The 17,817-nt window shown below is 44.5% G+C and overlaps 1 protein-coding gene across 1 annotated transcript in view; it reads left to right on the forward strand.

The window, feature by feature from the left end:
- The window catches only part of NID2 (nidogen 2), a 63,687-nt gene that overhangs the window by 26,550 nt on the left and 19,320 nt on the right, over positions 1–17,817 (forward strand). The window contains exons 5-11 of the mRNA XM_081090516.1: positions 770–919; positions 1,348–1,593; positions 4,440–4,640; positions 5,937–6,167; positions 14,622–14,765; positions 15,469–15,597; positions 16,651–16,794. Coding sequence (XP_080946642.1) covers positions 770–919; positions 1,348–1,593; positions 4,440–4,640; positions 5,937–6,167; positions 14,622–14,765; positions 15,469–15,597; positions 16,651–16,794 — 1,245 coding nt within the window. The remainder of the gene's footprint in view (positions 1–769; positions 920–1,347; positions 1,594–4,439; positions 4,641–5,936; positions 6,168–14,621; positions 14,766–15,468; positions 15,598–16,650; positions 16,795–17,817) is intronic.

Below are 17,817 nucleotides of genomic sequence, written 5' to 3' on the forward strand. Positions count from 1 at the left end.
GATCAATGGCGTTTGCTCCAATTCCTTTATTTCTTGGTAGCACTTGGAAGCTTGCTTTTACCCAGGCCTACTGTGGCTCCCTAGGAGACTGTGGTGGTGGCCAGGCTCTACTACCGCATGAAGTCCTGCTTGTTTCACAAGAAACTTTGCAAAGGCTCAGAGCATTTAACAGCTGGATGGATTCCCAGGTCTTTCCCTCCATCTTCTCCCACACACTTTCCTTAAGGGAGCTGTGTGTTCTTTAAGCCCTTCTCCTAAAAAAAAAAAAAAAATTCTGGGTAGTGAGACAAGCTATAGGCTATTCTCTTTAGGTTCAGGGTCACCTAAAAGAAGAGAAGAATGAATGGTTAGGCATAAATGACATTTGTTTCTCTCTTTTGTCTTCCTCTCAGGGGATCATTACTAGCAGGTTGAACCAGAATTGCTGATCTTTGGCCATGTGTGACCCCCAAGCTGGCAGTTTTGTACAGTTCATCCTAACACGATCTTACTGGTGGGCTCTCTGTTACTCACTCCAAGCAGAGTGCACTGCTCACGCTGGCTCACCAGCCTGGCAATGAGACCAGGTGGAAGCCCTCTCACCAGAAAACCAAGCAAGTTAATCCCCCTGCGTTGAATGTTATTCCTGTCTCTTAAACATCAATGCCCATGTGTTGGTTACAATCTAAACTGATGTTATGGAGCAGATACGGTGTCCACAATGAAGCTGGCAGCATCGAGGATGCTGGGATCGCCTAGTCCTTTAATGCAGGTTTGTTTGACTTTCCAGATTTCTTGTACAGAACTCCCAACAAGGAGACCTGTGAACACAACCACCAAGCGTGCTCCCGGAACGCCTTCTGCACTGACTACGCCACTGGCTTCTGCTGCCACTGCCAGTCCCAGTTTAACGGAAATGGGGAGCACTGTCTACCAAGAGGTGAGGCGTTCCAGCATGATTAGGTCTGGGGGCTGCTCCGTGTCTATTTCTGCCGCTTGCTCATGTCTAGCTGCCACTGGGAGCTCTGTTTGTAGACCTTGTACCTCTGCTACCTGAACCGAAGCCCTAGCAACTCGCAGATGCTCAGTGAATGTTTGAGAAATGAACATGTTTGGGCTGATGTCCCAATTTGAGGATTAACTAGAAATGTTTCCTCCTTTTTGCCAGCTCATTAGAGTCAAAGTGGATGGGCGAGAGGGATGATGGGAGAAAAGAGGTCAAGGACAGGTGTATTTCATACTGAGATGGATAATTGGTTGATTTGGGGAATCATGGAAATGGCTAATGATTGAGTTTGGGGGGTTGCAGTGGAATTATGTTTTCTGTGGCCCCTCCCCAGCCTGAATGATGGTCTTGCTATTTTTCAGGGGCACCTCATCGAGTCAATGGGAAGGTGAATGGCCACCTCCTCGTGGACCACACCCCCGTGACCTTCACGGACGTGGACCTGCATGCTTACATTGTGAGCAATGATGGCAGAGCCTACACAGCCATCAGCCACATCCCACAGCCCGCCGCCCAGGCCCTTCTCCCCCTCACACCCATTGGAGGCCTGTTTGGCTGGCTCTTCGCTTTGGAGAAACCAGGCTTTGAGAATGGCTTCAGCTTCACAGGTAAGCAGGGCCTCTGAGAGGGCCAGTGGTCACCGTGGCTTTGGTGGCGTTGCTCCTTGGATTCTTATTCAGTGGGAGAGGATTTGCCTCTTCGGTGTCCCAGAGCCACAGGTGTGTAGTTTCCTGTCTGGAGGTAGCTGGGGATGGTTTGACCTCACAGGACTGTTTTTGAAAGACAGTGATTTCTTCTAAATGGCACCTGCTCCAATTCCTTTGTTTTGGGTAGCACCAATGGCCCTCTTGTTTTAGTGGGCAGAATAAGTGGGAGATGGAAGGGAGCGCTGGAGCATTGAGCTACCCTGAGCCACTGTGGCTTCCTCTAAGTTGTCCTGACAAATAGAATATTCCATTTGGAGCATTGTGTCTTCTCGCCCCCATTTGTTGAAGCTTGTTGGTCAGGCCTTGTTTAATTGAGTTGTTATGCACAGATCTGTCCAATAGGGAGGCACAGATGGTAACACTGGGCACCTGGAGATGACAGACCGTCATGGGAAAGGGCGTGCCTTTCCTCTTCTCCTGCCCCCACCACCCTGACCTGTAAGCATAGAGACCAGAGCTGCTCAGACTTTATCCAGCACCAGATCCCCTGGGGTCCTTGTGAAAATGCAGCTTCTCGTTCAGTAGGCTCGGGTGGGGTCTGATTTTGTTTTCCCAACAAGCTCCCAGGCGATGCTCGTGCTGTGTAAGGACCACCCTGTGATAGCGAGAGTGCAGAGGGTAATTTTGGCTTCTCTGCTCTCCACCTGAAAAAGTTTGTTTCCTGGTAGATTTATCTTTTTTTTTTTTTTTTAAACTCTAGGTTTTAGTGTATTTCTTTTTTTTTTCTTTTTTTTATTATTAGTTAAGGTATTACAAATGTGTCCTCATCCCCCCCTTTAACCCCCAACCTCCCCCACACACACAAACTCACGCTCCCATCCCCCCGTTGTCCATGTCCATTGGTTTGGCTTATATACATGTATACAAGTCCTTCTGTAGATCTCTTCCCCTTACCCCCGCCCTCCCCTACTTTCCTTCTGGGGATTGATAGCCTGATCGCTGTTTCTCAGTCTTTGGGTCTGTCCTTTTTCATCAGACTATGTTGTTCTCTATAATCCACAAATGAGTGAGATCATGTGGTATTTATCTTTCTCTGACTGGCTTATTTCACTTAGCATAATGCTCTCCAGTTCCATCCATGCTGTTGCAAAAGGCAAGAGTTCCTTTTTTTTTACCGCAGCATAGTATTCCATTGTGTATATGTACCACAGTTTTCTAATCCACTCATCTGCTGTTGGGCACTTAGGCTATTTCCAAATCTTAGCTATGGTGAATTGTGCTGCTATGAACATAGGGGTGCATATATCCTTTCTAATTGACGTTTCTGGTTTCTTGGGATATATTCCTAGGAGTGGGATCACAGGGTCAAATGGGAGTTCCATTTTTAGTCTTCTGAGGTAGCTCCATACTGTTCTCCACAGTGGCTGCACCAGTCTGCATTCCCACCAGCAGTGCAGAAGGGTTCCTTTTTCTCCACATCCTCTCCAACACTTGTTGTTTGTTGATTTGTTGATGATAGCCATTCTGACAGGTGTGAGATGATAACGCATTGTCGTTTTGATTTGCATCTCTCGTATAATTAGTGACTTTGAGCAGGTTTTCATATGTCTTTCTGCCTTCTGTATGTCCTCTTTCGAAAAGTGTCTATCTAGGTCCGTTGCCCATTTTTTTATTGGATTGTTTATCTTCCTTTTGTTAAGTTTCATGAGATCCCTGTATATGTTGGAAATTAAACCCTTATCGGTGGTATCATTGGTAAATATGTTCTCCCATGTAGTGGTCTTCTTGTTGTTTTTTTGATGGTTTCCTTTGCTGTGCAAAAGCTTTTTATTTTGATGTAGTCCCATTTGTTTATTTTCTCTTTAGTTTCCATTGCCCTAGGAGCATTATCAGAGAAGAAATTTCTTCGGCATATGTTTGCGATTTCGCTGCCTGTGGATTCCTCTCCTGGTAGATTTATCTTATTGCACAGAAAGTGCTGAGAGAAAAGTCCCCCCTCCCACCTCCAGCTGTAGAGCACACAGCTGTTAGAGGATCTTGCTCTTAATAAGGGTTTGACTAAAACCTTGAGTCAAAAGTAGATAAATATAATACAGTATACCCAGTTACATTTGAATTTCAGGTAAACAATAAATAATTTTAATAACTTAATGTAAACATGCCCCAAATATTGTGTGGGACATGCTTATGCTAAAAATATATTCATGCCCTAACCAGTTTGGCTCAGTGGATAGAGCATCGGCCTGCGGACTTAAGGGTCCCAGGTTTGATTCCGGCCAAGGGCTTATACCTTGGTTGCCAGCACATACCCAGTAGGGAGAGTGCAGGAGGCAGCTGATCGACATTTCTAACTCTCTATCCCTCTCCCTTTCTCTCTCTGTAAAAAATCAATAAAATATATTAAAAAAATTTTTAAAGAGACAAAAGAAAACATTCATTATTTATCTGAAATTGAATGTAACAGGGGATCCTGTTTTGTTTGTTGGTTTGTTTTGCTAATTTGGGCACCCTTGGAAAGAGAACGGGCAGTGATGTTTCCAGGAGTTTATTTCTCATGGAAAATAAGCTCCTACAAAAAGAAATGGTGTGAGATGTGGCAGGATAACAACACACTCTGTAAGAGAGAAGTTGAGGAGCTGTTGTAATCGACAGCTGGCAGCACTTAGTCTTGGGTCTCACGTGATCTCCTTAGGCCCCCTCTCCATTAGCAGAGGAAATTGGGAGGAGGACATATGCACTGGTAATTATTACTAGAAGATGCAAGGCCTCTTTTTCATCTCTGTACTGATTTTTTTCACCCCCTCCAGGTGCTACATTTATCCATGACATGGAAGTTACTTTTTACCCAGGAAAGGAGAGGGTTCGAATCACTCAAGTTGCTGAGGGGCTTGACCCAGAGGACTATCTGATCATTAAGACCAACATTCAAGGCCAGGTGCCTTACATCCCAGCAGGTTTCACAGCCCACATGGCTCCCTACAAGGAGCTTTATCACTACTCGGACTCAGGTATGTGTAACCGGTCTTCACATCTGTAAAATGGGAATAGTACATATCTCCCAAGGTAGTTATGGAGATTAAGTGTTACTACATGGAATGTCCTTAGACTAGTGTGTGGCACATAAAATAAGCTTAATGTCGTTTTTATTATTTTTGTTGTTAATATCAAATTTATAGTGTAAGTGAGCAGAGTGTCAGCTGCTATACATAAGAATCTTAATGTTCCTACCCAATACTTTCAAATAATAATAATGTCATCAATAACAACTTTGATGGGTAGGGATGCTATAATTATATATAGTTTTTAACCATTTTGCTCTCTGTGCCATGTCAAAATATTGATTATTGGAATTGAGACTCATCCTATAACCTTATTTCAGCCTGCTTTAAAGTCACAGGCATGCTGCAGTGTTGTAAAATTAATGTCAGGTTTGGAGTCAGAAGATAGAAAATCGTATCCTGGATTTGCCGCTTAAAATAGATGGGGAAAAGGCCATCATCCGAGAGCCTATTGTCTCATCTTTAGAATGAGAATAACAACACCTTTTCTGTCCCCCTTACATGGGGGAGATGTGTAAAGCGAGGTCTTTGTAAAACACCACCCGAATGCAGGACACTGCCAATCCCAGCTGCTGCCCTGCAACAGGGCAGTTTGCTTGGGTTGTGCCTTTCCTTGGCTCTTGCTCCTCTTACTGGGTGAGGACTGGACGCCGGGCAAGAGATGCAGGGAAGAGAATGGCTGCTGAGACCTGGACTGTACACAGAATAGTGGGTGTCCAGATAACTGACTTGCGCTCCTCACTTGGGACTCAGATTGAAAGAAATGACCCCTTTCTTTCCCTGGAGCCCTTCAGATTTAGGCACAGGGGGTTGGAAGACATTACCTGTGTGATGTAGAGGACGGACTGGCTAAAATCGTGGGGCGAAGAGTCAGGTGGACTTGAATTCCATTCCAGCTCTGCCACATGCCAGCCTTGCATCTTTGACGACTACTTAACCTCTATAAGGCTCTGCCCACGATCACAGGGCTCACCTCTTGGGCTGGCACATCGTAGCACTTACTCTTCACATAGCGACAAGCAGTGGCCGGACCTCCTCCCTCTCAGCACTTTGGCTCTGTGTCAGCTCAGGTTCTGGGGATTGCCTTGTAGGTTTCCATGTAAACTCTGGAACTTCCCAAGTGAGCATGTCCCAGGAATTAGATTTTAAAAAATCTAAGTGTATAAAAACATACTCTATGTGAAATTCTCTGTATTTAATATTTTTCAAATTTACCAGTTTGCCTGTATCATGTGTCTGTTGCAGCTGTGACCTCCACAAGTTCCAGAGACTACTCTCTCACCTCTGGTGCCATCAACCGCACACTGTCCTACCACCTCCAACAGAACATCACGTACCAGGCGTGCAGGCACGCCCCTAGAGCCCCGGGCACCCCCACCACCCGGCAGCTGACTGTGGACCGGGCCTTGGCCATGTACAGTGATGAGGAAAGAGTGCTTAGATTTGCTGTGACCAGTCAAATTGGCCCTGTCGAAGGTATAGTTTCCTTTTTTGTTCTTGGGCAAAATTACATGTAACCTTACTTCATACCTTTTTGGGTCGCCTCAGAATGATTCACAGAGGTTACTAAAGGTTGCTGTGCCAGGCTCTGTGTTATGTGCTGGGTCTGAATAAAGCAGGGTCCTGTCCTTGAGGTGGAGACAGAGGCAGAAACGGAATTTTTAGAACAATATCCTTGCCAAGCTCAGGAATAGAGCATCGTATGTGAAGCTGGTTTGTAGCAATAATTGTGAGCACCAACCTGTATCGGGGATACAACTGTGAACAAGCTGGGGCCATGTTAGGAGGGAGAGTGATGCTGGCAGGTAGTTTGTTATAATTGTGATAAGTACAGGGTCCTTTTAGCCTGGTCTGGAGGTTCAGGGAAGATGTCCCTAAGGAAGAGACAATTTAGCTAAAACTTAAAGGTGGGACAACAATCCAGTGCCCTCCCAAAACACAAAACAAAATAGAGCTGACGTGTATGAAAAACCTGCAGTTAACACCATACTTAATGAGGAGAGCCTGGATGCTTTCCCTGTGCGATCAGGAATAAGCCAAAATGTTCGCTCTTCTCTTCCACGTGGTTCTGTGAGTTCTAGCCAGGGCTCTTAGTCAAGACAATGAGACACTGGGAAGGAAGAAGTAAAATGATCTGTATTCTTATATAGCATGTTCTCATATGTAGGAAAAAAATCTAAGGAATTCACATTAAAAAAACTATTAGAACTAATAAGCAAATTCAGCAAGGTTGCAGGATACAAGATCAATATACAAAAATTAATTCTATTGCTATATAGTGGTAATGAGTAAACTGAAAGGAAATTAGGGAAACAATTCCATTCCAAAAATAATAAAATATTTAGGATTAAATTATAAACTTTAAAAACACAATATGTCTACATTGAAACCTATAAAACATTTTTGAAAAAAAATTGAAGAACTGAATAAATGGGAAAATATTCCATGTTCACAAATAAAAAACTGAGTATTGTAAAGATTGCAATACTTCCTAAATTGACCTATAGATTCAACACACTCCTGTCAGCTGGTTGTGTGTGTGTGTTTTGAGAAACTGACAAGTTGATTCTAAAATTCATATGGAAACTTGAGGAACCCACAAGAGCCAAAATCATCTTGAAAAAGAACAACAAAATTGGAGAATTCATACTTCCTGAGTTCAAAACTTAGAGTAATCAAGACATTGATCTGTATGTCTAACCAGCCATAAGGCTAGACATACAGATCAATGGAACAGAAGTGAGAGTCCAGAAATACACACTTACATTTACTGTCAATTGATTTTGAGAAGGGTGCCAAAACAATTGATGAGGAAGAAGACTAATCTTTTTAACAAATGGTTCTGGGACAACTACTGGCTACCCAAGTATAAAAGAATAAAATTAGATCTCTACCTCACACCATGTGCTAAAATTAACTCAAAATGGGTCAAATACCTTAATGTAAGAGCTCAAATTTAGAAAAAGACATGGGATGAATTTTCGTGACCTTGGATTTGGCAATAGCTTTTAAGATAATGATATTTAAAAAGCACAAGCAACAAAAGAAAAAAATAGATAATTTGGATGTCATCAAAATTAAAAACATTTGTGCTTCAGAGAACATTATCAAAAAAGAGAAAATATTTGCAAATCATATATTTAGTAAGGAATTTGAATCTAGAATAGATGAAGAACAACTTAATAATAAAAAGAAATAATATAAGTAAAAGATAGGCAAAAATTATGGATAGACATTTCTCCAAAGAAGACATGCAAATGTCCAATGAGCACATCAAAGGTCTCAACATCATTAGTCATCAGGGAGATGAAAAATCAAATCCACAGTGTGATACTACTTTACATGAGTGGGGATGGATATGATTAAAAAACAGATACGTATTGGGAAGGATGTGGAGAAATTGAAACCTCATACATTGCTGGTGTGAGTGTAAAATGATTGTACTTACTATGGAAAACAGTCTAGCAGTTTCTTAAGAAGTCAAACACAGTTACAGTTCAAGCAATTCTACTCCTAGCTATACATGCAAGAGAAATGAAAACTTTATGTCTCCACAAAAATTTGTACATGAATATTCATAGCAGCATTATTCATAATAGCCAAAAGGTGGAAACAACCCCAATGCCCATCCATTGATGAATGGATTTTTAAAAATATCATATATCCATACAGTGGAACATTATCCTTTCTAATAAAAGAGTAATATTCAAATTGACCATCACTCCAACACACAAGATGGCCACCCCCAAGTGGTCACAAGATGGTCAGCAAGGGAGGGCAGTTAGGGGCGACCAGGCTGGCAGGGGAGGGCAGTTAGGGGCATTAGGTAGGCAGGCAGGCAGGTGAGTGGTTAGGAGCCAGTGGTCCTGGATTGCGAGAGGGATGTCCGACTGCCAGTTTAAGGCCAATCCCACAGGAGTCCCGGATTGGAGAGGGTGCCTGCCAGGCTGAAGGACACCCCCTCTTGCACGAATTTCATGCACCGGGCCTCTAGTTAAACATAAAAAGAAATTAAGCTAATACACATTACAATATGGATGAGCTTTGAAAACATGCTGAGTGATGGTAACTAGTTAGGAAAGACTACAAATTGCATGATTCCATTTATATAAAATGTCTGGAATAGGCAAATCCACAGAGACAAAAGTAGATTAGTGGTTGCCTAGCGCTAAGGAAATAATAGGGGAATAGGGAATTGATAACTAAAGGGTACAAGCTTTCTTTCTGGAGTGGGGGGGCTGGATTAAAATGTTCCAAAATTAACTGTGGTGATGGATGGTTGCAGAACTCTGTGAATATACTAAAAACCATGTAATTGTGCATTTTATTATTTTTTTTTCAGTTTTTATAATTTTCATTTGCATGAATGTGCACTTCAGATGGGTGAATTATATGGGAAGTGAATAATATCTTAATTTAAATAAAACAGTTGAGGGGGAAAAAGAACCATAACTCTAAAGCAGTGGTTCTCATACTTCAGTCAGCATTAACCCCACCTGTAATGCGTGATAAAAATGTTCTAGACCCATCAAGGCATTAAAGGACATGAGGAACCTTTCCTGCATATTGCTAAGTGAAAGAAACCAGTCTGAAAAGGCTACATCCTGTGGGATTCTAGCTATTGATCTTCTAGAAATGGTAAAACTATAAAGACAGTAAAAAGATCAGTGGTTGCCAGGTGTTCAAGGGGCAGGGTGGGAAGAGAGTGATGAATAGGTGGGAACATGGGATTTTCAGGGCAGTGAAACTGTTCTGTACACTTCTGTAGTGGTGGATACGTGTCATTACACATTTGTCAAAACCTACAGAATGTACAACACAAAGAGTAAGCCTAACATAAACGATGGACTTTAGTTAATAATAATATTCCAATGTTTGTCTATCAGTCACCACCAATGTACCACACTGATACGAGATGTTAATAATAGAGAAAACTGTGCAAATTGAAGCAGGAGAGGGGTGGGGAATCTATACTTTCTGCTCAAATTTTTTTTAAACCTACTATTCTAAACTGTTCTAAAAAATAAAGTCTATTAATTAACAACAAAAAAAGTTGTAGGCAAGCCAGAGGATGAGCCTGTGGGTCGGGGAACTATACAGATAGGAATTGACGTCGTCAGATCAGGGGGACATTGTCATCCTGAAAACCAGTAGGTACTGTTCACTCTAGAATGCAAGAGGCAGGTGCGGAGAAAGAGAATGTCTCCTCATTCAGCTCCATATCGAGGCTGCTGAGCCCAGAATCGGCGCCTCAGAGAGGTGGTTCTGTACCCAACAGGCCATTCTGGGAGCTGTCACTGGAGGGGAGGGCTCCTGGAGCCTCCTCGGTCTCAGTATGCAAGTGTCACTTCAGCAACATAACAGGAGATTAAGGTCAGAGGACGAGACTCTTCTAGGAGGCAGAGGTGACTTGAAATGAGATCCTGAGTTTGCTGGCTTGGGTGGGAGTCGGTTTGGTTTTAGGAACCTTAGATGGGGCACAGGCATTGGGTGTCCGGCGATGGGATTATAAGGTAGTGAATTGAGAGCATGGAAGTGTCACTTGATTTGAGAGAAATATGCACATCAGAGGGATGGAAAAGATCGTTACTGCCGATTTCTCATGGAGAGACCGGAACAAAAACAACTGGGAAAACATTCTTCAGCTTGGAGTGTCCAGCCCAGCCCTTTGCGGCGTGTGGGCGTCCCACCTGTGAGAACAGTGATGCGTGGAAAGAGCCTCCCAGGCCACAGAGGCCCATTCCCACTCCAGGATCGTTTAGGGAAGATGGATCTCTGGTGTGTTTTTCCTAGAGGCACACCAAGTAGGAGTCACGAAGGATCGGAGAAATCCCGCACACTGGCAGGTACAAGTTGCTCATTTGTCTTCAGAAACGTATATGATTTTTCCCTTCCACACCGCGTCTAATAATAACAAGAGTGATAGCAAAGGATGGTTTACTTGGTGCCAAACACGAAGTACCTTCACGAATTAACTCGTTTAATCGCCACTACAACTTCAACAGGCAGTCGGGGGATTATTACCCCATTTTCCAGACTGAGTGGAGACATGAAGTAATTTGCTGGGTCACAGCTAGAAAGGGGGGAGCTGGACTCCAACCCGGCACCGGCTCCAGAGCCCCGTCTCCACTCTCCAGGGCACTGCCCCTCCACCTGGCCTCGCTGGCCTCCAGGCTGCCTCTAATTTAGACCAACGTTTACAAGAGGGAATGCATACTTTAACCCTTTATGTTTGCACCCTGCTTCATCCACCCCCACAGAAAACAGCGGTACTGTTTATTCTCTCCAAATAGGAAAAAACGGGCGAAGGGGATGTTGGCGAGATGGGGATAGGGTGGGGGAAACAAAAGAAAAAGATAAACAAAAAGAAAACCTCTTTTTCTTTCCCTTCTCAGTGAATAGCATCTTAAGAATTTCCCACTTTTTCCAGAGGGAACGATAATCTGGTCGGAAAGTCTGTGGACCGGTCCAGCCATCCCTGAGGTGGGAGCCCCTGGCTCCCCCAGGGGTCCAGGAGGGGTGCTGTGGTCTCCTGCTGAGCGCTACAGCCACTAGCCCACCCCTCCCGTGTGGGCTGGCTGTCTCCTGCCCTGGCTCCCCTTTGGGGCTCCATCTGGCGAGTTGAGGAGACTTCGGGCAGAGGGCCCCGCACTGTTCCTTTAAGGAAAACCGCTCTTCCCTTCTTGATTAAATGAGAAAATGAGTTCCAGATCCCCAGTCCGAGTCAAGCTGTTTAAGAGGGTGAGGGTGAAATAGAAAATGTCTTAAGAAGGGCACCGCTGTTCTTTGCTTACTATAATAGGAGACAAGCTAACACGCCATGGGGAGTGAATAGCCATGTGGTTTTAGAGATGTACTTTTAAAATAATGCTTCTGAAAACCAAGTTTAGTAAATGGGGCCCTGGGCACAGAAGGGCTTTAGCACTTGGTTTAGTGCTCTGCTGTTGTCTTCTTGAAGCGCTTATTAATTTTGAGCAAAGGGCTCCCTCCACGTTTCGTTGAATGGCCAGTCTTGTCTGTGACGCATATTTTAAATCAGTTTTATGTCATTGTGGGCATTTTTCCTCAGTTTCGGGTAGGCCGGTGTATCCTGTCCACGTTTGCAAGTCAACTTTTGTGTTGCTTGCTTCCTCTTTATACGCCTAGGAGGGGCGTAAGCTCTTGTGTACTCACTGATCTTTGCTGGGATGTGCCAGGGTGAAGATGTGATGCTGGAAAGCCCTGAACAAGAAGGCCGAGCATGAGTATTTATAAATTAAAACATTTCAAAGCGCACATCCCCCTTTGGCTGGGTACAGCCGGGCATTTAGGACAGAATCTTCTCCTAAAATGGAGACATAATCATGGGGGAGAATTGGGCTCTTGTCTTACACGGGGCCTCCGGTGAGGACATGACCCTGTCGTTGTTAACTGAAACCGGCTGGGACGGACTCAGGAACTTGGTCTACCCTAGTAAGTTAACCCAGCGACCACAGCCCCAGTGCTGGGCTTCCGTCCCATCTGCCAAGAGACCCGGCGGGAGGGATGAGGGGCGTCCAAGGATGTCTGCATGATATGGGGGGGCTAGGCTTGTGCCAGCAAGCTTAAGTGCATCAGGTTTAAAAAATGCTGGAGTCATTTGTTGGTCCTCTTGGCAAAGTTGCTGTTACTCTGGCCAGAGTCATTGAGGTGAACCAAGGAGAAATCCATGGCCTTCCTCTTTTTTTTTTTTTTTTTTTTCAGGCCATAATATGGGAATCGGTACCATGAGGATATTCTACTGCAGGAACACACTGTGGTGTTTGTTATAAAGCAGATGGTGGGACCTTACCAGAAAGCAGGGGTGTCCTATCAGGGACTCAGCCAAGGCATCCCAGTTCACAGCAGAAAACTGGGAGAGCCCTGGTGTAGGCAGTGGGGCCAGGACTGGTGTGGTGGCCAGACGTCCTGAAGGACTGGGAGGAAGTCCAGTCTGTGGGGCAGACAACAGCAGCAAGCCCTTGGGTCCAGGCTAGGTGGGACTGCCACCGTCTGTCTACGATGCCAAGATGCTGGCTTCTGGGGAGGTGAGGGAGCTGTTAAGAGCAAGACAAGACATGGAGTGCACTAAGCTGGCTGTCAAGACAGGGAATCAGGCACAGAAATCCAAGGCAGAAGCCCAAGTTAGCATGACTTAGAGGGAGCCCCAGTGGTAGCAGAGATGGCTTGATGTAGAACCTGGGAGGTTTGGGTCAGGCTCCTGAAATCTTTCAAATCTCAAGCCAGAATTAATTCTAGGGATTGAGACAAAGATAAAACTTTAAGTGAAGAGGAAGAAGGAACACAGTCACAGGGAACTGGGTAGGCCTGCCTGGGGGAGTCACTTTTCACATGCATTGTGTTGGATTTTCTTTATTTTCTTCAGCGGTTCTAGCAGATAGAAGCATTGTTTGTGTTCTTGTTTTATTTTATTTATTAAATATATTTTTATTGATTTCATAGAGGGAGAGATAGAAATATCAGTGATGAGAGAGAATCATTGATCAGCCGCCTCCTGCACGCCCCACACTGGGGATGATTGAGCCTGCAACCCAGACATGTGCTCTGACCGGGAATTGAACCCTGACCTCCTGGCTCCTAAGTCGATGCTCAACCACTGAGCCATGTCAGCCGGGCTGTGTTCTCATTTGATACTGGAGGAATCAGAAGTAAACGGAAGTGCCCATGGTTAATGGATTCATCCCATCTGGGTGTTCGGGGCCCTTTCGAACACCATCATCTCTGTGCCCTTGGCTTAGACTGGATAACTTTATGGCGTTCCTTTGGTTGTGGTTGTAGCAAAGTGGTGGAAAGCATGGTCTCTGGAGCCAGACTGCCTGGCTCTTTCTCCCAGCCCCATCCATCTCTTCTGGCTGTGTGGCGGTGGGTGGCTTACTTCCTACAGTGTAGTCATGAGGATTTCATGGGCTAGGATGTAAAGGGTTTAGAACAGCGCCTGGCATATAGTGCTCAATAAGCGTTACTATTACGTTGCAAGTAGAAATAAAATTATTTAGGGAAGATTTCAGATGTTAACAGTCATCACTATCTAGTGGGTAGATGGGTCCATGGCAGGGTTAATCCTAAAAAGTAAACACTGCAAAAATCATTCCTCTTTATGTTGTAATAGCAAGATTTTTCTCGTGAATTTTGATTTATAGTGAATTTTAGTGAGAGATTGCCCAATTTATGAGCAGAAATTTGGGGTGTGAGTCCTTGTTGTCCCACTTCCTGGCTTTGTGTGCTCAGGCAATTTTTCCAATAGCTCTCACTTTCCTTATCTGGGAAAATTACCAATAATGGCAATGACAACCCAGCTCAGAATTACCCCAAGAATCACATGAGATGATAGACCATCTATCATAATAAAAGGGTAATATTACTAATTAGACCAGACATCTTCCGGATGCCATTCTGGACATCCTTCCTGACAAAGCTGGGGCTGGAGGGAAGCCAGCCAGGTCCCAGGTGCCTGCGGGCAGCCCAGGGGAAGCTAGCCTGGGTCCTGGCTGGGTGCCTGCGGGTGCCCGCAGGAGGGAAGCAGCCTGGGTCCCAGGTGCCAGAGGGAAGCCGGTGCCAGCAGCCAGGGGAAGGAAGAACTACTCTTGGTACGAATTTTCTTGCATCGGGCCTCTAGTTTTTAAATAAAAGGATGCCATGTATTGGATATTTTTAATCCCTGGACACAAGCTTACTATAAACAAGAAAAGGTTAGCTGTCTGTAAAGTAGGCAAAAGGAAGTCATTCTGGAATTAAAAATCACCATACAAATAATGCAGCCTAGCTTTGGATATTAATAATTCAGCAGGTTGCCATGTGGGCCCCAAACACAGACACATATACAGTTAGTTCCAACAAGTCTTGGATCTCCCTCCTATGCCGTTCTCGTAACAACAGTCAGATTGTGCTTTTATTTCCTCTCTACCCGCACAGAGTACTCAACCCCCGTGCCAGTGAATCCTTGCTATGATGGGAGTCACACATGTGGCCCGACAGCTCAGTGCTACCCGGGGATGGGTGTGGACTACACCTGCAAGTGCGCACCTGGGTACCAGGCAGATGGACGGAGTTGCATGGGTAAGAGCCATACTCGGTTCTCGCGTGGAGTCACCAGGCACTACATTTATGAAAGACAAGTGTCTATCTTCTTAATGATCTCCGTTGACCCATAAGGTTAGCAGCTGTTAATCTAAAGACGAGGATTTAAAAACTAGGGTGTGTGCTGGATAGTTTGAGAGGACAGTTTGGAGGTGGGTATTTGGGGATGGGACTGTGAAAAGAAGACCTCTATTGCAATTCCTGGATATTCTGAGTTTTTAAGCTTTGTAATTTTAAACCGGTATTAAATATTTCTTACACTTACTAAGCAGTACATTTTCTGGTATGCTTTTTTATTCAGATTTCAGACATTGTGTTTCTTTCACCTATTATGTCCCCAAAAGTATCAGTAGAAATCTCTTTACATTTTAAAAGAAAAATTGTTACAGTGTGGTTTTCTTCTAAATGTTCAGTATTTTTTAAACATTCAAAAACTTTTCAGAATATTTGTTCAAAATACATCTCCCTGTGGCTTATGCTTGAATGACTTGAAATATTATTTATGATCTGCAACATGCATCTGTATCTGGTGCTTAAAATCCTGCATTTCAACTCCTGTTTAGTCCACCAGCTGTGAGTCCCCTTGAAGCCTCATTGTGGTGAGAAGATACTGAGTTTCCAGACCTTTCCCCTGTGGGACCCATGATTTGAGCAGCACTTTTCTGTTCTGATTTCTTCCTAGATGTAGATGAATGTGCAACTGGCTTCCATCGCTGCGGCCCCAACTCTGTGTGTATCAACTTGCCGGGAAGCTACAGGTGTGAGTGCCGGAGCGGTTACAGGTTTGCAGAGGACCAGTACACTTGCGTCTGTGAGTCCCAAAGTCATTCCTCTTTTTGGCCAAAATGATGTGAACCTGGCTCTTTCATTCATTAACATTTCCATTTCTACTGTATGGTTTTTCTAGAAAACAAAATTTCCGTTAAAATAACCCAAAGCTATGGCTCAGTTCAGTTCTGGGTTGTTTGTTTTGGTTGCTTTGTTGTTGTTGTTTTTCTCTAAAGAGACGTTTTTGGTGTTGAGATATTGAAGGATGTTCACTTCAGTTGGGATTCCCATGTGTCTGGTATTTGGTCCAGTCATGTAACAAGACTATGAACCTCTTTAATAAATAATAACAGCTCCAGGTAGAGGTCAAATATATCTCAAATTACAATGAAATAGATTTGTAATTCAAAGATACTTTTCCCACTTGACCAGACAAAGCGTTCCATCTATATATATAAAAACCTAAGTGACTGTTACGACTGGATGACCAGACAACTGGATGACTGGCTGATAGCTATGACTCACACCGAACACCAGGGGGCAGACACTCAACACAGGAGCTGCCCCCTGCGGTGTCCCCCCCCCCCCCCCTCCCCTCAGCCAACCTCCGCGGTTCCTCACCTCGGCCAGCCTGCCCAGATTGGCCCCGTGGCCCTGATCGCCGGCCAGGTCAAGGGACCCCAGCCATGTGTGAATTCATGCACCAGGCCTCTAGTCTATAATAAAATACCATTTTCTAGGGTTCACCCCCCAAAAAAAGTGGATCCAAAAGAACTAGAATTCCAAATTCATGCCATTGCTAGATGATATTAAAGGAAATACACTTTTAAATCCACTGTTTTGATGATCTTCATGCCTAGTGCTTTAACCACAAACCCAGACCAGCACTTCTCGAATTTTAATATGCATACAAACCATCTAGTGCTCTTATTAAAATTCAGATTCCCTGGCTCTGGGATGGGGCCTGAGAACCTGCATTCTTTATTAGCCTTCAGAAGTCCCGATGCTGTTGGTGTGCCGATCGCGCTGTGAAGAGCAAAGCTCACCCATTTGCAGGCTTGAACTCTTGGACATCTCGCCTTCTTCTCTTTTTTAGTGATTGCCCCACCTCCCAACCCCTGTGAGGATGGCAGCCATACCTGTGCTCCCACTGGCCAGGCCCGGTGCGTTCACCTTGGAGGCAGCACCTTCAGCTGTGTCTGCCTGCCTGGTTACACCGGCAACGGGCACCAGTGCACCGGTGAGTACCTGCGGGTCAGCCTCAGTGACAATGGAAGGTCACCTTGGATACACATCCCCACATCGGCAGGACCTGGTTTAGAAAAGACCCCTCCTTTGACTCGTACAGCTTTGGAATTGCCAAAAGGGAAAGAGAAAGGGTGTCCTTTGAGTCAAAAAGAGGGGCCAAGGGTGGATCTCCCTTGGCTTGGATTGGTGAGCATATATGGTTGTCCGTGGTGGAGACATGCCTTGAACACCAGGAGCCACTGCCGGCTTGTAACCTTCTGTTCCTTGGAGCGTTGTGTGGGCTGGAGGGACTTCGGGACAGTCATTTAGTCTCCTGTTAGGATGCCGGCTTCTTTCAATCTTTTGGTTAATGACCTAATTTAGCACTTTAAGTCATGCTTAATTTTTAGTTGCAATTCCCCTGCTTCAAGTAATATTTTAAGCAATATCTGAACATGCATGTAATTCTAAGTTTTTCCCTCTCTTCTCTCTGTGGAGGTAGGTAGGTAGGTAGATAGATGAACTCCACAGATATGAGGATATTAACACTTTTATATAAGAGTCCTCAAAACTGTTCTCCCAGAAACCTAACTACCATTAAGACTTACAAAATCAATAAACCAGAATGTAGGACTCACTGTTCAGATTTAACTTAGAAATAATGTGTGAGGCTGTTTTTGAAACAGTAGGCATAACGCTCTGGGTATAAATATTCATGGAACTGGGCTTAGTAGTGGTTTCAGCTAGAGATTATCCAGTGTGAATCTACATAATCCAGCCAGTAGCATGTGATTGAATTGAAATTCCATTTCATGCTGTCTGTCCATCAGTAACACACAAATTATGGGAAGGAGAGGATGGTGGGAAGAGGGTTTGGAATGGGAAAAGGTCTCTCTTGGGAACAGAAACCTGAGAGGCAGGCTTTCCCCTTCTCCTCGAATTGCTGCTTGCATCTGCCACTGTACCCCGGGCCCACTGAGCGGGGTGCTAAGAACTGCCTTGTAACTCCTGGGAGCTCCAAGAGATCTAAGTAGCC

The sequence above is a fragment of the Myotis nattereri genome, assembly GCF_964212035.1.
Source record: "Myotis nattereri genome assembly, chromosome: 1".
NCBI classification, from domain to species: domain Eukaryota; kingdom Metazoa; phylum Chordata; class Mammalia; order Chiroptera; family Vespertilionidae; genus Myotis; species Myotis nattereri.